The sequence below is a fragment of the Neolamprologus brichardi genome, chromosome 14, assembly GCF_056152115.1.
Source record: "Neolamprologus brichardi isolate AB-2024 chromosome 14, ASM5615211v1, whole genome shotgun sequence".
Lineage (NCBI taxonomy): Eukaryota > Metazoa > Chordata > Actinopteri > Cichliformes > Cichlidae > Neolamprologus > Neolamprologus brichardi.
The window spans coordinates 39,008,575-39,030,043 of NC_142117.1; the positions used below are offsets into that span (position 1 = coordinate 39,008,575).

The 21,469-nt window shown below is 41.2% G+C and overlaps 1 protein-coding gene across 13 annotated transcripts in view; it reads left to right on the forward strand.

Moving 5' to 3' along the window:
- The window catches only part of si:cabz01090165.1 (leucine-rich repeat and fibronectin type III domain-containing protein 1-like protein), a 499,613-nt gene that overhangs the window by 384,830 nt on the left and 93,314 nt on the right, over positions 1 to 21,469 (forward strand). For 12 of the 13 annotated variants that reach the window (XR_015720013.1, XR_015720007.1, XR_015720009.1 and 9 more), the window contains 2 exons: positions 13,253 to 13,520; positions 17,553 to 17,753. Coding sequence is in view for 1 of the 13 variants with exons in the window: in XM_087851305.1 (XP_087707431.1) it covers positions 13,266 to 13,520; positions 17,553 to 17,753 (456 nt within the window). In the remaining 12 variants the exon portion in view is untranslated. The remainder of the gene's footprint in view (positions 1 to 13,252; positions 13,521 to 17,552; positions 17,754 to 21,469) is intronic. The other variant, XR_015720010.1, reaches the window with a different exon arrangement.

The following is a 21,469-nucleotide window of genomic DNA, read 5'->3' on the forward strand; positions in this document are numbered from 1 at the left end:
CGTTATTTTGTTATCGTTTTGATCGTTTAACTCAGTTTTCCTGGGTCTTTTCAGGTGTGTTATGAATAAATTTTCTTTTTTTCGGTACCGGTACTAGTTTTATTTTGTTGTATTTATCCACGACACCTTAAAGGCCGGTCCGTGAAAATATTGTCGGGCATAAACCGGTCCGTGGTGCAAAAAAGTTTGGAGACCACTGGTCTAACATACGTGTAACCTCGCTGCCTTAAAGATCACGGCTATGACTCTGTGCGGATTGTGTGCGTCTATGTTAAAGAACACTACAAAGCTTCGATGTTGCAATGAGAATGTTTGTTGTGGTTCTCATTACAGGTGTCAGCACATTAGCTTAAAATTGGGGGAAAATGCAACAGTACAGCAGTGGTGACGTGGATATGTCTCTGAGTGGATTCCTCCTTCAGTCTTGTATTTCTTTGCTCCTGTCGGGCTTCATGTCTCTAACTTTTCTACTTGTCTTTTGTTTACTTCCTGTTTTACTTTTAAAGTCTGTATTTTTTTTATATATATTCAGTGTCAGTTTTTCTTTTTTTCTCTTGATTCTGGGATTGTTCTTACTTGTGTTTATTACATCTACCTTAACTCTGTTCGTTTTGTGTGACACTGGGTTAAAAACAATAAGCATATGAATATAATAGAAAAATCCATCCATGCCCACAGGTTGTGGGGGTTTTCTGAGCAGCGAGGCCTTTCTTTCCCCAGCCACCCCCCTGCCCAACATTTCCAGGGGGAAACTAAGGTACCAAAGCTGGCAGAGAGATGTAATCACTCCAGTGTGTCCTGGGTCGGATGATCTGATATCGTCGTGTTGGTGTTGTTCCCAGATCATCATGAAAATGTTGTTCCAGGTTCAACATTGCAAGTGACCAATCACATTATTGTGACGTTATTCTTTTGTGCACCAACCCATTCGTGCATTTATGAAATTCCAATGTTGCAAGGACAATATCAATTCTGCTTAGCGTTTATTAAAGGGTCAGGGTCAGGGTCCGTTGATCGGCGGACAAAGGCGGTTTCTCGCAGCTTAAGTACAGTTTTTTGTTTTACGCCGGTTTTTCCCGAAGTCGCAAAAGTATGACATCACAACATTCTGATTGGTCACTTGCAATGTTGATCCTGGAACAACCTTTAGTATGATGATCTGGGAACAACACCAACACGAGGATATCAGATCGTGCGTCCTGGGTCTGCCCCAGGGCGTCCTCTCGGGGTCTTTTCCCAGTGTGACGTGTCCAAAACACCTCACCGAGGAGGTGCCCAGGAGGAATCCTGGTCAGATGCCCAAACTGCCCGACTCCTTTTGTTGTGGAGGACGAGCGGCTTTACTCTGAGTGACCATGACCGGTCTCTAAAGCTGGGCGTAGCTAACCTTTGGAGGAAGTGGCTGCTCCGATCCATCATCTCATTCTTTCAGTCACTACCAGGAGCTTGTGGCCATAAGTGAGGGCAGGAATTCACATCAACCAGTCAACATTGTTTTCAGGCTGAGCTCTCTCTTCACATCCCTGCTGATGCTGCACCAATACACCTGTCAGTGCTCCGCTTCACTCGTACAAAATGTATCCATTTATTTATTTTTTCTGATGGTGAAACAAGCGGTGAATTCTTTTATGTAGGCGCCAACTTTGGATCGAAAGACTTTCAGACAGATGGAAAGTGTAGTATTCCTCCCCAGCAGCGAGGAAAGAAGTAACGTTGGTCAATATCTAATGATGGCGTGTAATCTCAGTGGGCCTGAAGACCCCTCTGGTGACATTTCCACAGCATTTGCATTTCCCAGGAATACGATTATCACTACCAGGCAGCGATGGCAGCCCAGACAAAGTGCGACAACGTGAGAGGTGGTGATCATTCAACGATACCGATGAGAGAGCAAGGAAACTTGAGTCGAAGCAACAACAAGAAAAAGTGTTTTTGTCTTTTTCTCATTTTTTCACACGTAGTTTGAGGTTTGATTTTAGTCTCTCTGATCAGAACAAGAAATAAAGTTAACAAAATGATATTAGAAACCCTCGTGTGCATGCTACAGTCTTCTTCGTTATTCACCAGAAACAAAGATTAATAAACTGTACTGCATCCATGCAGGCTCTCACTTAAACTATATTCATTCTTTGGAGCATCCACATTGCTTTATTTCTATATGAATTAATTAAACATCTCCTCTGTTGCTTTCATAAAACAGATGTCTATGCCGTGTGTAAAAATCCAGCCTGAAATGATAAGCGTATGATTTATTTTGCCCATTTCTCTCTCCTTACCTTTCTAAATATACTGTATACTCAGATACTCGAAAAGCTTGAAACTCTATGAAAGATGCATGAATATGTGTTGCTTTTAGTTCTTATTATATTCAGTATGTGCCACACACAGTCGGGTGATTTATCTGATTAGAGGTGACTGGTGGGATGGTGGGATTTGCATGGTAATGGTGTTTTTATGTAATCACTCGTGGCCCTGGCATCAAATAAAATATTCCGTAAATAAAACAATAATAAACGGAGCCAGCAGTGGAGACTGGGAACACGCGAGATAAAGAGGATGTGCATTTGAATATGGAAGCTGCTCTCTGAGTGATATTGATTACAGCTCCCGGTTAAAGTACGACTCTGTCAGCTTTACCCAGTGTGGCTTGTAATGAGCATAACGGTGATGACTGTAGAAATGAAATGACATTTAAATATAAATGACACTTTCCATGATGCTCGGCCCACCAGTGTGTCGTGTGTATGCAAAATCCATTAACATGTCATCGGTATAACTGACAGTGATTGATGTTAATTGAAACTGAAATTTGTCTGCCTGTTTCCCGTGTCTCGTACACACACACACACACACACACACACACACACACACACACACACACACACACACACAAATGAGCAGCATTAGGGCTTCTTGTAAGCTGTAAACTTGTAGTAACTTCTTACTGTCATCACTTTTAAAAGCACTGTGACTAAAGGAAAGTGCACTTCTATATTTGGCTGCGACAGCATTATTGTCACAGCCTGTTTTGATCACAAAACTATAATACTATAATAAAATGTTGAATTTAAGAGTGCAGTCTGGACCTGTGTAGAATAACTGCACTTCGCTGAATGCTGTCTAATTACTTGAAAACAAGCATTGTGCTCAGTTCTGTCACCAGTTCTTTCAGTCTGTCGCTGAGCGATGGGTCTCCTTTCAGAGCTGCTCCGAGTTTAACAATAGCTTCCATTGAAAGTGGGCACACACACTTACCCATGAGTGAAAGCATCTGAATCAATAAATCAGACATGCTTAACAACTTTATCACTTTTTTTTAACCTTTTTCTTTCATCTGCTAATACGACAACCACCTGACACTGATGTGTGCACAGCAGAGTAAAACATTCAGGCGTCAGATGATATTTGAATTATGCACCTAAAACTAGCTTCTGTGAGAGTGTTTTCTTTTATGCTTTTCTATTGTTTTACATATCCAGTTATCACAGTTTTGTTGCATTTATTGTTTGCAGTCGTTTTTTTGCACAGTTGCATTTTCAGAGTCTTTATCATACGAGCAAAACTCATTAATCAACGTTGCTATAAAATGCGTATTGCAGTCCTTTAAATAGTGGTGTTTTTTGGCACGATTTAAAAGAAATGCTGCTTAAATAAAGGTGGTTGTCCTGCACTTGCTATTCAACAGCTAAGCTGAGAAGCATACGAGCCTACGGAGCCCCGCAGGGGACATGGGAGAAAAAAAATTAAGACGGACTTTTGCGAGATCTCGCAAAACAAACTCGAGATCTCGCAAAAGTTGAATTCCAACAATGGCGGCAGCTACTTCGTTGTAATATTACTCTTTCTGGGTCACAAAATACACTTTTAAGATCTTTTGAGGCGTGAATGTAGTTGTGTAAACGTCAGATACCTGCTCGGTTTACAAGACATCACATATTTGCTCCGACGTTTTCGGAGCTCTGACACCCACTAGCTCGAAGCTAACGGGAGGTCGAGACCTACTACAGCCGGGAGGAACACCGCTTTCCCGGCACATCGTGCCTCGACCTCCCATGTCCCCTGCGGGGCTCCGTACGAGCCAGTCATGGTGTTGCACTCACCCACAGTTCCACGTTTTGGTGAGCATAGCTTCTCGTTTTCATAGTGAAGAAGTAGCAACTATTAGCATTTAGCAGTTTCGTGCTCTGGTGCAGGAAGTCAGAGATGTTGACTGTGTTGGCACTACAGACTGATCCATTAACGCGACTGTGCAAAGGTGAAAAAGAGACTTTTTAAAGCCTGTTTTGGGAAAAAGTCGGCAGTTTTCAGTAGATTTAATTAGCACATTAGCAGTTTTTGTGTCCCAGTGACCTTTAAAGTTGAAGTTATGGCTTTCTTGGCTTTCATTTAGAAGGAAACTTCAAAAATAACTTCCTAAATAAATGCACAGAGCTGTTACTAAGATGGCTAAGGAGTGGTGACCCTTGTGTCTAGAAGGCCGTTATTCAATTAATGAAAGGGAATTTGTGTTCAGTGAGCTATTTCCTATTTTATGATTCCTTAAACGAATTAAACTAACAGTTTTTTTATTACTTTGAGTTGTGTTTTATCTTATCAGTTTAAGCCTCTTATAAATGATAGTGGATGGTGCACATCATTATGTGCCATAAATTCAATATTCTGTGCACTTGCTGCTATGATTTAATTTTTCCATCTGCACAGGAACATGGTGTTGGTATGGACGGTAAACATTCTGTATCAATATGTTTAAATCCACCCCAGACATCAACATCGGTCGGTGTGCATGCCAGTTACTATTGATTTTAATTCCATTTCAGACGCATCGATTCAAACATCATCAGCAGCGAGTTGGTTGTGTCAGAGCAGCAGTGGCAGACATGCAGATAAATAGATGGAGATGATGTGACAGGACTCTTAAGCTCAGCTTCTCTCTCCTGCTGGGAGACACGCTGTGATCACTCTGTAAAATCATGTCTCATTTAAGGAGTGTTGCTTTAAAAAATGTGAAACATTATTCTCTTACAAGTGGGACACGCTGGGACCAGATTACTTTCTTTACTCAAAAAGTCTTAAAAACAAGTAGCACGACATTATCGACATGGTGTAACTTGAAGCATCTGTGAATCTTTCTGTGAGCTTCGTGATTTTAAATCAGCTCAGTTTCATTTTTATAGTGTTAAAACACAACAACCGTCACCTCGAGGAACTCTTAGATTTGTTATTCATAAAGAATATTTATGATAAATTGCTTTGCTTGTACAGTTGCAAAACATATTTTGGACTAAACCAGTAGCGCACAAACAAACTTTTCATATCTTTATTGATCAAACTGCATAATCGTTCTGAGCTGAAGAGGAACAAAAGCGTATTCACTGATTTATGATGTGTTTTGGACCAAAATGAGACTTGCATAATAAAGAATACAATCTGTTTACCCAAATTGTTGCCATGTTGTATTATACCAACAACACAGTCAAATTCAAATTCAAATTTTATTTGTCACACACACACAACCATACACAGTATGACATGGGGGTGAAATGCTTGTAGCTGTGCAATGCCCGACCATTAAATGACAGAAAAAGTTTTTCAGTATTTACAATTTACAGGTTACTACAAAATTTACAAATTAACTTAGAAATTTACAGTAAAAAATGTGCAAATAGCAGAAAGAGATTATAAAGATTATAAATTATAGGAATTATAGGTTTATAGGAAATGTGTGGTGATGTGATGTGTGTGTGAGAGTCCAGTCCTACACCTGGTTCAGGGCCCGAATAGCCTGGGGGAAGAAGCTCCTCCTCATTCTCTCTGTTTTGGCCTTAAGGGAGCAGAAGCGCTTCCCAGACCTCAACAGTGAGAAGAGTCCATTGTTGGGATGGGAGAGGTCCATCGTAATCTTCCTAGCTTTGGTCTTGCACCGCTTGGTGTAGATGGACAGCAGGTCAGGGAGCTCTGATTGAATGATGCGTTCGGCCGAGCGCGCCACTCTTTGCAGATCTCGTCTGTCCTGCTCGGTGCTGTTCCCAAACCAGGTGCAGATGTTTCCATCAGGACGCTCTCGATGGTGCAGCAGTAGAAGTTCTTGAGCACCTTCAGTGGCAGATGGAAGTCTCTAAGTCTTCTGAGGAAGAAGAGACGCTGACGGCTTTCTTAACCAGGGTGTTGATGTGGCAGGACCATGACAGGTCCTGAGTGATGTGGACACCCAGGTATCGGAAACTGTCCACTCTCTCCACTGGCGTGCCACTGATGATGAGGGGCTTGTAATTCCTCGCCTGCTTTGTGGTGAAGTCCACGATCAGCTCCTTAGTCTTGCTGATGTTTAGGAGGAGGTTATTCTCCTGGCACCAGGTCTCCAGGTTCCTAATCTCGATGTTGTCGGAGATCAGGCCCACAACAACAGTGTCGTCAGCAAACTTGACAATGGAGGTGGTGTCTGATGTGGCTACACAGTCATAAGTGTACAGTGAGTACAGCAGGGGGCTTAAAACACAGCCCTGAGGCACTCCAGTGCTGAGTGAGATGGAGGGGGAGACTTGTTTTCCCACCCTCACTGATGCATGCATGTACAGCCTGTTACCATTAGCTGAATAGCTTTTTCTTCTGAATCAAATCAAACTTTAAGTCTATCCCACCGTCATGAAACACGACGCTGGTTTGGACAAAGTTGATACAGGATTCAAAGCAGACTTCTTGCACTAATGAGACGTCTCATTGGCTCACGCCTTTCTGTGTGGAGTTTACATGTTACCTCTGGGTACAGTTTCCTCTGGGTACTTCAGCTTCCTCCCACAGTCCAAAGACTTGCAAGTTAGTGAGGCTGCTGATTATAAATCGGCCTTGGATGTGAGACAGATAACGTGCTTAAAGTGTAGAGAATCCACTGGTTAAAATGGGACTTGTAGTCTAAAGCACTTTGTAAAGTGCTTCCGTACATATAAATGTGGGAATGTTACATTAAAAATAATCTTTATTTATCTTATACTGAGCTACAGTGCTGCCCTAGCTTATCATCTATCTGAAATAAGCCACTTTAGCTTCAACCCTGTTAAATATTCCAATTCTTTGATCTTTGGGCTGAAGGAAGAACAACACTCGGTGTATAAATGCTCAATCAACAATCTCTTTATTCCATACAACACTTTGAGCATTAAAAAACGTCCAGACGGGAGATGTGGACAGGAGGGTGTCAGACCGTTTCTCACATTCTTATAGCTTCAGCCGCCCTCCAAAGTCATAAAACCTAAACATCCACAGTCTTTCTCTCTCAGTGAGCCGAAGTTATGACCTCGGCTTCCTGTGCAGCATGTTCTGTTCTTTCTAATCAGACAAATATGGCCATGAAAACAGTATTTCTTGTAAATCAGCAGTATAATGCATCATAAATCAATGTAATTCATTTACAATAAATCAGCAGTCTAATCTAATACAAATCAGTCTAATAAATCTAATAGTTGTCACCTTCTTCTAAGTCAGGCGTTAAATACAACCTAAAACTACATCATGATTTCACAATCTTTAATTAGGGGTACAACGTGGCAGAAGATAATATAATAATCTCACAACCCCTCTTTCTCCAAGCCATTTTTTTCTGATTGGCTGACCCTTCCAACATGAAGGGTGCATGAGTCCTGCACTGCATCGCAGCACAGCTGTGAACATATGGTATAAGATCCTGCAACCTAAGCAGAATGTAAGCAAAGTGTCATTTTATTCCTTTAATGTATTCAAGCCACCGCAGCATTTGATGCTTAAGTTATAGGAAGCAGCCTATGAGTGTGAGGTAGAGGCAGCAGTCGGGCTTACTGGATATTTACAGTCTGATGAATGTAAAATATCCCCTCGTGCTTCAGTTGTCATACGTCGCTCTAGCTTGTGTGTTTTATTCTCTGTTTCTCGTCTTCATTCGGTTCCTGCACACATGGCTTTAGCACAGTGGCCTGACTTCGCCTCAGCCCTGAGTCTGCATGTTTGTGTGTGTGCACATGTTTCTGAAGCTGTAGCTAAACATCTCCACCAGCTGGTTGGAAAAAGGAACTTCTGCTCTCGTCCTCTCATCAAGCTCCCACCCACTCAATGGTTTTCCTCTGTTTCTTTCTTCAGCCTATACATCCACACTATTCTCTGTGACTCCTCTGTGTGATTTCTGCTCACTCTTGTGATTCTTTAGGCACTTTTTTACCATGAATGACAAAATGTATGTGACACACAGTCAGTGTTAAAAAGTTTTCCTTTGTTCATTGACAATATTAATGCAAAGAATACTCTAGAGACATCAACACCTTACATTTAAACCTGACAATGTGAAGCACCTGTGGTGTTGTGATTTGGTGCTATATGAATAAAACTGAACTGAAAAAGAAATGAAGTATTTTAGGAAAGAAAAGTACTTGGTCAGCTTTAGGAACAGCTGATGGTTTGCATGCTGACAACCATAAACCGCATGCTTGAGTGCCCCAAAGAGAAGCTTATCCCACTACCATATTTTACTATAATTAGTAGGATTTTTCACCACTTCGCAAAGCTGTGACATTTGCAGAGGTGGTCTTGGAGCAAAAAGAATAATGGCATTTTAGGAATATTAGGTTGCTCTGACATTCAAAATTTGGTTGGATGGACTGGCAAAAAGACATTTTTATAGATATTTGCACTTCCCTGAGATTTCATCCCACTGAGTTTTCCAGTGAAAATTCATGAATAAATTGGTTCACACATTCATGGTCCTGAGTTCGACTCCACCTTCAGGTCTTTCTGTGAGGAGTTTGCATGTTCTCCCCGTGTTTGCGTGGGTTCTCTCCGGGTACTCCGGCTTCTTCCCACAATCCAAAGACATGCAGTTAGTGGGGTTTGCTGGTACTTCTAAATTGCCAAGGTGTGAATGGTTGTCGGTGTTAGCCCTGCGACAGACTGGCGACCATGGTGTACTCTGCCTCTGTGACAGCTCGGATAGACTCCAGCCACTTGTACCTTCTTCAGGTTCAAACATTTTACTGCAGTTTGAAACTTTTGGCTCATCATGATGATTTTCATCGTCATAATCATTTTTTTAATTAGCAAGTATCCTGATTAGGAGCATGTTAGAATGCCAAATGCTCAAAGCTGCAGCACTACAGGTTGTTTTGAAAATGGTGGATGTATTCGGCATCTCAAATTGGCTGAGATGCCGAGATGCCTAGCAGTGGTTTTTCTTTTGTATCAGGTGGTAAACGTGTTGTTTAACGCTGTTAAATTTGGTCATTTAACATGGGAGACGCATGAGGCTGCCTCATGTGGCCAAACCAAGAACTGCAGTTTTTTCTGACTAGGCTTCATTTTTCAGTCCGGGCGTTTGCAACTCGATAGCCTCACACTAACACGCTACAAACCAAGATGCCAAGATGTGATTGGTAAGAATTTCAAGACCATATCTGAGACCTTATCCCAAGGTCCAAACAAAACAAATTAGAGGTAAGTATGAAGTACCGCTGCTCTCAATAGTGCCTCCTGCTTCTTTGAAGGTCACTTTAACTCAGGCCTTGAGCATGAAGTTCAATCAACATACAAATGATCATTTTAATGTTAAATTGCATATTTCTTTATCATCTGAGGACATGTTGCTCAACACGCGCCTTTTATTTTGCAAGCAGCAGATCCCAAACATGTAAAATACTATTTTTAAATATGAGGAAGAGAATGACGCAAAGGCGATGAATAGAAGGGGAGATGACAGGAGGATGACAGTGTGAAAAATTAGTGGTAAGGATAGATGGATGAAGAAGGAGTTGATCAAAGAGAGTTGAGAGAGATGCACAGAGGGGAAAGGGATGGACATGTAAGTCATGTGGAGAGATAGATGAGTAAATGCTCTTGCAGCGATGAAAATGGAGAGACAGAAGGATGGATAGAGGCAGTGATGCAGATGGAGGAAGAGAATGATGATAGGATGGGAGGGAAGAGGAATGAAGGGATGTCTGCAGTGTCAGAAGTGAGAGGTGACAGGAAACAGCTGAAAAGGGTTTGAGAGAGGGATGATGGGATGATGCAGGCAGAAAGATAAGTAGAGGGATGGAAAAAAGAGGCAATGCAATTGAAATGAGAAGCACTTTGAGTCGAGAAGCAAGTGATGAAAAGAGGAGAGAGAGCGACGGAGATTGAGAAGTGCTTGTAGTCTGAAAAAGAACTGTTTTGCATTTTTCTCACGCTAAGCTGGCCTGACTAAACAAATTAAATCTGTTCTCAGAGCACCAGTGCTCTCCTGAGACCCGATGTTACGGCACCTAAAAAACCTGCAAAAGTGCGAAACAGTGTATATTAACGAGGTGTAAACAAATTGAAACAGTAGAGATAATTGGTCACCTCTGCCTCTCACCAACAGTGTTCTATGTTTAATGTGTCCAGCACATATACAGCGCTGCACATTTCCCCCTTTCTGATTTATTTTTACATACTTACATATTTTAGATCACCCAAATAATTCTAAAGTTAGACAAAGATGACCCGAGTAAATATAAAATGCAGTTAGCTTTTACTTGAATGATTCATTTATTACAAAGAGCTCCTCAGACCCGTCTGCCACTGTGTGGAAAATGTGCGGTCAAGTTTTTTTGATAATCGGTGATGAGCCTTTTCACGTCGCAGTGGAGGAATTTTGATTGACTCTTAGTTGCCGACTTGTTTTAATTCATCCACATTGGAGGGTTTTCAGTCATGAACGGCCAGTTTAAAGCCTAAAGTTTAAAAAAAATCAATCGGATTTAAGTCCAAACTTTGACTAAGCCACACCAAAACCATTCAATTTGTATTTTTGACCCATTCAGAGGTGGACTCACTGGTCCTGACAATATTTGTCACGCTTACACGTTTTATCCAAAAATCAGGAAAAGAGGGCAAATGTTTTTTCACAGCTCATCCTCTCTCCCAGGCATCAATTACTGCTGTTCTCTAAATCAGTGGTCCCCAACCCTGTGAGTCGTTTGGTGCCGGGCTGCGAGAGTTGAGGCTCAGGTGTGAAATGTATAGTTTTCAGGGTTTTTATCGGTTTTCGGCGTTATTTTGTTATCGTTTTTATCGTTTACTCGGTTTTCCTGGGTCTTTTCACGTGTGTTATGAATAAATCTTCTTTTTTTTGGTACCGGTACTAGTTTTATTTTGTTGTATTTATCCGCAACACCTTAAAGGCCGGTCCGTGAAAATAATGTCGGGCATAAACCGGTCCGTGGTGCAAAAAAGGTTGGAGACCGCTGCTCTAAACGCCAACAACCAACCACAAGGTGCTACTTGGCATCTGCGCCGGGAGTTCAGAATCCAGGGTAAATGTTAATGTTGTTAATGTGTGTTTTAACAAAACTAATCATATTTTGCTGACCCAAACAAGTGGACCATTCCTTCTCGGTGTCCAATATTCCCTCAGCCAGCGTGTCAAGTTCTCATGCCCTAGCAATGAGAACAGGTTGCAGATGTATGGGTGACCATTTGAATTAAATTATTTTTTTGTCAAGTTCAAGCCTGTAGAGTTGGACTGTCCTCCATCAAAGATCAAAACCATTTTAAAACTGCAAATTAAAAAAGCACCCAACCAAAAAAGGGAAGCGCATTTCTATTCTGATAACACTTAAACACATTTGATTCAGTGCATCATGCATCTCTATGCTCTCTCTCTCACACATTTACATTTATTATAATTTGGTCGTCACTGACAACTTGCAGGAAACTCTGTGATAGTTAAACCTGAAACAAACTTCCAAGCCATGCTCCTCTTTAGCTTCATTTTTCATGCACGCTGTTCATATGCACGTATTGTTAATGTACATCTTGGACATGGGATACATCTCCATAAAGATCTGCATGTTTGTGGTTCGAGGAGGCACATGTTTATACCGTCACGCTGTGTCTGCTGCTGCTTCCAGGTCTCTCCTTTTAAAGACATTTTGATATCAGCAGGACTTCCTGGTCAATGAATGAAACCCTTCTGTTGGATGAGTCACAGGTGAAACGACATATGAAACTTTTTCGTTTACCCCGAGCCTAGCCAAACGTCTTTGAGATTCTCATTCACGTGACAAATTTGCGAGCGCCGCTCATTATTGTTTGAACGCTTGAATTCCCATCGTGTGCACACTCCTGAATTACCCATTGACATTTGGGTGTAGTCTCAGTTGGGTTTTGAATTCTCCTCATCATTTCCATTGAATTGATCTCATTCCATTACATCTCTCTCATTAGTTGCTCACATTTAACTGCGTATCCTGCACTCTACCACGTTACGAGGACACAGACGCTTCCTCTTCTGTATTCTGTGCTGCAGGCTGAGGCACAGTTTGAATATTTCAGCACCGTAAATAAAAGAGCGCGTCTCTTTCCGCTGTTATTTGCAATCGACCTTCCTCCAGTCGCTCGGCATCTAGCTCAGAAGAACTTTTCAGAGTGTGTGCACATGCGGGAGTCCGCACGCATGCATGAATGAGTGTGTGCGTTGTCGTGATTTTCCTTTGCGTGTGTCATTCCCGCTTTTGTGTGTTTCCCTTTTCTCTTCATATGAATTTATTCAGGGCTCCGCCGAGTTGAACTTACAAACATACAGAGAAATCAATATGAATGTAAATGTATTCCTTTATTGCCGTGGCTGGGAAACTTGGTTTGGTCTCATTTTCATGCACAAAAACATCTCTGAAATTTATGAAGTGAGGCAGACAACTGCACACTGTGCAATTTGTGTTCTTTAATGTTCTCTTTAGATTGCAATCATAAGAGTGCGCTGAGGTTAATTGGTCGTATGCGTGCTGTTTACTTTCACTTTCCCAGGACAACTTAGCGAAAAAAAAAAAGGGAAAGTGCTGCAATAACGTGCTCTTAAATTCTTTCATTTACCTCAGCGTCTCTGATTCCCCATCCATCTCTTGTCTCCTCTCCCCTTTGATATAAAACTTTTCTTTTCTTGAAACTTTTTGTGGAAAAAGATGCATAAAAGAAATATTGCTTTGTTGTTGTGCACGGCCAAAAAAGAAGAAAAGCAGCGTGTTTTCTGCAGTGATGAATAATCATTTATAGAGTCATCCTGCAGTGTTTGACTGTCTTTGCTGAATAACCAACCCTTTAAATCAAACCAAGGAGCGCTGATTTGGATCTAGTGCAGTTTTTTTTTCTTAATTTGATGCTCCGTGCGAGCTCTGGAAGTCATCTCTGTCCCCTGCTGGGTGTTTTTAAAGTCCAGTTTGATACTTGAGTGTGTGCTGCTGCATGAACTGACGTGTTCCTAATTTCTCTGTTGCAGCAGGAGAGCAGCCATGGATATCATCTCCTCGCTGGTCTGCCCTCTCCTCTTCATCCTCCTGTCCTCCCTCCCCTCCTGCTCCTCGTCCATGCTGTGTCCGAAGCGGTGCACGTGCCAGAATCTGCTGCCGTCCTACACGGTGCTCTGTGCCAAGACGGGCCTCCTCTTCGTTCCGCCCAACATTGACCGCCAGACGGCTGAGCTCAGGCTGATGGACAACTTCATTACGACGCTGAGGCACCGTGACTTCGCCAACATGACCAGCCTGGTCAGAGCTCGCCTTTTTAACACCTTCACACTCGTGTTTGTACTGTAGCTTCCTTCTGCCAAGCAGGCTCCACCTGGGCCGCTCCTGCCAGGAAACTCTTTTAATGTTTTAGCTTTGCATGAAAAAGATCACAGCGACCAAGTTATTCTAAACATTTATGTTCCTGATGCCCCACATATTAATTATATTTACTCAGCCGTGCTCTGTACTTATTAGCTTATTAAACAGCCTTTTGTTTACATGAATTACATTTTTTTGCACACTGAGCCAAAAGACTTTATCAGAGATGAATCAGTGCCCATTATTACTTCAGTTATATTGCAGCAACAGTTCAGATTCATGCAAGATGTTATAGGTTATTAATGTTATGCTTGAATTTATTGGGAAAAGTTCAATTCAATTCAATTCAATTTTATTTATATAGCGCCAAATCACAACAAAAGTCGCCTCAAGGCGCTTCATAGATACAGAGAAAAACCCAACAATCATATGACCCCCTATGAGCAGCACTTTGGCAACAGTGGGAAGGAAAAACTCCCTTTTAACAGGAAGAAACCTCCGGCAGAACCAGGCTCAGGGAGGGGCGGGGCCATCTGCTGTGATTGGTTGGGGTGAGAGAAGAAAGACAGGATAAAGACATGCTGTGGAAGAGAGACAGAGATTAATAACAGATATGATTCAATACAGAGAGGTCTGTTAACACATAGTGAGTGAGAAAGGTGACTGGAAAGGAAAAACACAATGCATCATGGGAATCCCCCGGCAGCCTACATCTATTGCAGCATAACTAAGGGAGGATTCAGGGTCACCTGGTCCAGCCCTAACTATATGCTTTAGCAAAAAGGAAAGTTTGAAGCCTAATCTTAAAAGTAGAGATAGTGTCTGTCTCCCGAATCCAAACTGGAAGCTGGTTCCACAGAAGAGGGGCCTGAAAACTGAAGGCTCTGCCTCCCATTCTACTTTTAAATACTCTAGGAACAACAAGTAGGCCTGCAGAGCGAGAGCGAAGTGCTCTGATTGGGTGATATGGTACTACAAGGTCATTAAGATAAGATGGGGCCTGATTATTTAAGACCTTGTAGTAATCCTGTACTTCAGCATCTCCAGCCGGCTTGACTGGATCGCTGCAGATGAACATCAGCAGTCATTCTTAAGTTAAACTGCAGAGTTTTAATAAAACAGCTTTGATCAACTGGAGGAAGGTTTCTCTCACCAATTCTGCGGTCAAGTCTCAGTCACGCAGTGACATTACAATAAAGTGTTAATCGTGGAACATTTTCCACATTGAACAGGTTCCAGGGTTTTACAGAGAGCGTTTGAGGCCGTGAAATAGCTCGAAATGGTAACAGAGTAACTATTCCCACCTGATACTGCAGCCATCCTCCTTTTGAGGAGTTGATGATTGACCTGCATTGGCCTGTAATTATTTGTTGTCATGGCCCATTATGTCAATTCACCTTCATGTCGTGTGCTCCTCTCTGAGTATATGTGGTGGAGCATAAGAGACAAAGTAATGCATGAGTACAGCAGGGTTTTAATAGTTTTGCAATTTTCATTAGTTTTTATTTTTATTTAGTTTTGACTTCAGATTTTCAATTTTATATCAGTTTTAATTAGTTTTTACCAATTGTTTGCTAGTTTAGTTTAGTTTTTATTTTTTTGAAAATCCTTAGTTTCAGTTTAGTTTTAGTTGTGTTTGCAATAATTAAGTGTAACAAAATCCCAGTTTCATCATATCAGTCATTCTGCTCATCCTTGGGTATGTTGCTATTCCAGCTACCCCAATGAGACTATTAACTCTCGCAGCACCGGGTGTTCGTAATCTTGGTTCAAGTGAATTGATAAACGTTTTGAAGGTAATTGACTCACACAGTTGTGTAGATATCCCCGTCCTGTTGTCTCGGGATGCATCAGGCTGCCTTGCCTGGGGTTAGCTTCTGTTTCTGCTCCCTTACCTTCTCAAGCTAAGCTAGGTTAGCCTTCTTGTGTGAGCTTTTCAAGTGCACTTTAAGGTTTGTGGGATTTTTTTCCCTTTAGAAATGTCCCTCATAATTTGTCTGTTTCCACTACAAGACACTTGCTTTATCCAAAACACAGTCATATTCAAAGTAATCCCAAATTGGACTCTGGCTCCCGACTTTTCCTGACATGATTCTGCGCGTGGATGGAGCAGCAACACAGACGACTCGACTAACGTGCTGCCACCTGCTGGCATAATGAGACAGCAAGAAAAAAATCTGGAAACTAAACTTCATTTTCACCCTTGACTCTTGTATGACACGCACACATCAATGAAAACTAAACACATTTTTGCTATAAATTCAGTTAATTTTAGTTAGTTTTGTGAACGCTCATTATAGTTTTAGTTAGTTTTCCTTTTTTTGTTTTTATTTTTATTTCCGTTAACGAAAATGTTTTTTCACTTCTAGTTTTTGTTATTTCGTTAGTTTTCGTTAACGATAATAATCTTGGAGTAGAGAACAAGTGGCGACCTGTTTCAAGGCTGAAAAGTGAAGCCAGTGCAGTAATGCCAAAAACTGTAGTTCCTCTAATGGCCTCTTGAGGCGGGCTCCAAAAGTGAGTCAGTCCATAAACTCCCATGTTGAGACGTGAAATGAACACGTTTACATTGAAACACATCATTACTGCAAAATGAAGTAAATACTTTAATTTAATCATCGTCCTTGTGTCTCTGTAATGTTGCCGTAGCAGAAATGAAACAGGGTGAATGATGTTTGACATAAAGATGCTGACCCAAAAAGCCTGCAAGTCCAGACCCAACAAACAAAGAGCGACAGACCAGAGTGATACTTAAATACACGTTTTCTAACACTATCTAGAACAGGGTTTTGTCACACAGTTAGATCATATGTATACTAATATTTTTATTTATGATATTTGCATCTTTGTAAAACCGTCGGTCAAAAACTTGACTCATCGTGTAGCATCTTATGGCAGAAATGCAGAAATTCAGGACAGTACATTTACCTGACAGAACCAGTACAGAAAGAGTAAATTGCCTCACTGGAGTTCAAAATAAACTCGGAAATAAACCGTGCATCACAGATTAATGGTGCGATAGCATCTGAGGAGGGTTTGCAAGCATTCATCAGTCAGAGTAAAGAAAACTCTGAATGTGAAAGTAAGAAATGAGGCAACATGTCATGTTTATTCCACAGAGAGCTCAGAAAACATTAGGAACATCTGCCCCTTACAGCACAACACGTTGACTGAGGTGACATTTCTGATATCTTAATGGATTTCACTAATTAATCCCACCGTAATCACAGTAATGGGGGCGACGAGGCTTCACTGCACGCAGCTCAAGAAGAAAACCACCAACATCGCCATATTTACGCACCAAATAGACACACTTGTCACAGCTGGAGACTTCCTTAGTGTGTGAAAAATAACTTTTCTCTCCAGTGTGAGCACAACAGCGTGGAAGATGTTTGCTCACACACAAGGAAACGCGGGAAATTAGGCTCTAATCGTTTGGTGATGAGCGTGACGGAGCGCCACAGATGTCCCCTGTGATCGAGGCTCATTTCCACGGCAGATTTGAAATGTGTGGGGGCTGATTGACCTTTTCTTGGGTGTTAATAGAATATATTTTTGCATCTTTGCACTCATATTTTGTGTGCAGTGGAGGTATTAAGCAGACTGTGATTCCTGACCTCAGCAGCGAGCTTTTTAATGATAGCTTTAAGTATAAATGGATACCGGACTCATTCATTGACCCATTGTACTCTCACGTTAATTACTAGTATCAGTCATGAAAAAATGTGGAAGGTTAAATACAAGTTTAATCTCCACAGACCCGCGAGTTCAACCTGCTCAAACTAAACATTATATCTTAAGTGGTGACTCATAAGCTATCCCTTACCTCCCTACGCAGAAATATGCCAAAGTGAACCTTATTAGATTGCTTTTATCCATTTTGCACCATTTTTGAGTTGGCAACAAACATGTTGGTGTTTTACATGAAAATGGGTCATTTAATGTGGATCTTGTGTTTTCCTGCATGCCCAGATCCACCTGACACTAAGTCGAAACACCATCAGCCAGATCAGGCCGTACACCTTTGCCGATCTCCAGGACCTCCACGCCCTCCATCTGGATGCCAACCGCCTCACCGTGCTGGATGACTCTCACTTCCAGGGCCTGGTGAACCTGAGGCACCTCATCCTGGCCAACAACCAGCTGCACAGTATATCAGAGGGAGCCTTTCAGGTACTAAAGCATAGCTGAACATCCAGCTCATGCGGAGAAAATGTATATTTTTTAAATATGTATAAATATTTTAACTCTTATTAAACCAGACATGATTATTGATTTTAGGATCCTCTTATAGCTCATCACCCACTATCATTAAAGCTGCTGATATTGGGATCGTTGAGAGTTATAAATATCTAGCTGTGGTACTTGACCATAAACTGTGTTTTGAACCTCATGCTGATGCCACTACTAAAAAAGTTCAACATAGACTGTTCTTTTTAAGGAAAATTAGATCTTTTAATGTCTCATCTGAGATGTTGTCTTTGTTTTATAGAAGTTTTATCGAATCTGTGACGTCTTTTTGTATCGCTGCCTGGTTTGGTGAAGAATAAGAATCGGTTGGGACTTCTGGTAAATACTGCTAGCAAAATTTCAGGGCGCTGGCAAGATGGACTTTTGGCCATTTACAATAGAAATGTGCTTAGAAAGGCTCATTCTATTATTAATTGTGTGAACCGTCCACTTCACAGTGAGTTTGAGTTGTTGCCTTCCGGCCGCCGTTTTAGAGTACCTCCGAGGACTAAAAGACTCCAGGTGTCTTTTATCCCTACTGCGTCTTGTCTCCTTAATGGCAAATAATTGTCCTTGAACTTTCCATCATTATTATTGTTATTATTATCTTATAGTATTGTTCTGTTTATTTTTATCCTGCTGCTAAACTAATTTCCCCTTGTGGGACAATAAAGAAATTGAATTGAATTGACCAGTAAAGAAACTCTGGAGAACGGAAATCCCCATCTTGATCATGTCCTCAAAGACACATGAAGAAGAACTTTTTGTTTAATTTAATTTCGTATCAGAAATTGGGCCATAATCTAGACACATAAATAAAACTACAGGGACAAAAATGTCCATTTAACCTCGGACATTAAGTAGCTTTAAAATTATGATTTCAATTTAAAAAATAATCCTAGTGGTCCTACAAATTAAGCTCTGCTTCTCAATACGCAAAATCATTTCACAGTGTAATTAGGAACTTGCTGTGAAAATGAACTAAAATCACTCACATAAAGGATGCAAAACTCTTAGAAGTGTTTAAATTGCTCTTTCTGCTGCCACCAGCTCCTCTGGGTAAGCCCAAATTACACTAACAAAGTGTTTTAAATCCAACCAATTTTAATCGGTGCTTTTAACATTCGTTGTCAACCAAGCGTTCGCACAAAGAGCCGTTTTCCAAGATCGTGAGTGGAAAAGTTATTGCAAAGTCATTAATGAAAAGTTTCAGCGCTGAGGGTCAAGTGTTGTGTGAGAGCGAGACAACGTTTTTGGCTCTAACTCGAAAGTCCAGCAGACGCAGCCAGCCCTGCCTGCCCGCCTCACTCTGCCGCCCAGCTGGACACCTTTTTAATAACCCGGTCCTAGAATAAACCGTGTCCCCCGTCTTGATGATGCTGTCCTTTCTCTGCTCATTAAAGGACTAAAAGTGTCCCCTCAGGACTGGCTCACAGACCTCTGCAGACATTTCATGGAGATAAACTAGAGTGGCGTGAACTCTGACCTCACTAATGGATTGGACTGTCTGAACTTTAGTCCGAACCTCACTGCTCCGCTCTCACTCGCTGTAGCAGAAAGTGTCTCATTTTACACATGGCATTGACCCTCTCCTGCTTCCTCCTTCGTGTCGCTCTCACTTTCAAGAGTTTATTATCTAAGAATAAGTGCTGTTTCTCCAACTAAATCATAATAATAACTAAAAGTTGATTTTACTAAAAGTCCCTTGAGATCCAGCACTCAGAGTCAATTCCCACTAAATGTAGTTTAATACAAGTGTTTTCAAACATCCTGCAGACAAAAAACATAATTTTTTGTCCATATGCATAAAAATATCAACACACTGTCACGTGACAAGACTTCAGTGTATATTTTGTTTGCAGCTGTCCAATCACAGTCAGTCACTGCCAGGTAATATACATGAAGAACGTCTTCTTCTTTAAGTCTAATATACAGTCTCTAAGGAAGAGGCTCCAACATAGATAAATATAATGTATTAACTAGGGATGCAACGATACCAATTTTTTCAAACCGATACGATACCGATACTTGGATCTGAGTACAGAGTACAAAAACCGATACTTCTACCACACACACACACACACACACAAATACAATGAATTGGAAGACAGGTTTTATTTTATTCCCTGCCAATAAAAAATAAAATCTTAATAAAAATGACCACAAAAAAATTTCAAGTGAAAAATAAGCACTTCTGTTAAATTATTGCAGAGTGTCCACATTGTAATTTTACAAAATACCACTGAACTATTGGCACTGTCTCGAGCTTTCGGAATAATAAATAAACACTTCTGTTTGGAATAAAATAAACTTTTAAATTATTGCAGAGTGTCCATATTGTAAACAAACAAACAAAATAACGAAAGTATTTAGCATTGATGAACAAACTCCTCATCTGCCCGTGGATCATCAGTCCACTGTGCCGTTAAACCGAGGACTGACATCGCGCACACACTGCTTGTCTTTACCTCTTTAGGAAGTTTTGGCACCATTATCTCCCTGATGTTTGGGCGGTTGGGAATTTCATATCGCAGCTCGAGTATGCTGAGAAGAATCCTATGTTTTCCACGACCGGCATTGGCTGGTCATCCAGAGCGATAAAATGAGTCAGAGCCTCTGTTATTTTAACTGCCCGTGGATTTTCTCTTGACATTTTTCATCGCTTTTCCAAAACCTGAGTTAAAGTTGGCTGTTCCACACTGCTGACATTTTGTTTAGCCTAGCTACAGCAGCCTCCAGTTTCTCTTTTTTATCTGGAGCTGCCAGTCTCACTCGCCTAACCCTGTGCCTGTTTAGTGCGGGATGTCCCCCTAGTGGCCAATCTAAAAAACTACAACAGAAATGACAAGCCACCCTCTGATTAATGAAATAAGTTGGTATCGGTTCATGATATCGGTTAACTTTTACGAGTATGAGTACACACACATTTTACAGTATCGGCCCCGATACCAGTATCGGTATCGGTGCATCCCTAGTATTAACACAATACACTAACCTTGATCTTCTCTCCCTTATTTTCTGTCATATAAACAAGTATAGAATTTCACAATGGCAGATAGCCAAACTTTATAACAATGTGTTCAGTTTGTGTACAAATACTGGTGATACTGTGAGCCTAACACTGAAGCGAGCAAACACAAATCAGTGAAATGGGAACACAAGACAAATATCATCTTCATTTGTAAGCTATTCGTTAGCATGCTGGACGTGGCTGAGATCGTCGTCTACTGGCTTTGGGGCGTGATGGTAGGAAACTCCAGTCCCCACTGTGAAAACCAGTTATTTCAAGCACCGATTTCCCACCATTAAACTGCACATAGACAGTTATTTTCAGCAGTTTGAACAAAATCAGTCATTTTCTTGAGAGACAAGTTGGGACTCGTGTTCTGCTGTCTTTGAACTTCTCTTCACGCCTCTTAAAGTTTCTTTCGTCAGTGAGAAATGAGATTCCCTTTGTTGAAAAAGCAATAAAGCATAGATTATTGTAATGAGAATCAAGGCATTGTGACACTCAAACACTGTCCTGATTGTGTGAATTATGAGAGCAATTACAGCAGCAACAACACTTTAGCTGATCGCCAGGCTTTTATTGCGCTGCTTCAATCCAGCTTCATCTTCTTCTTTGTGTTTTTGCTCGTTGTCATGTGTGCTGACTCGTG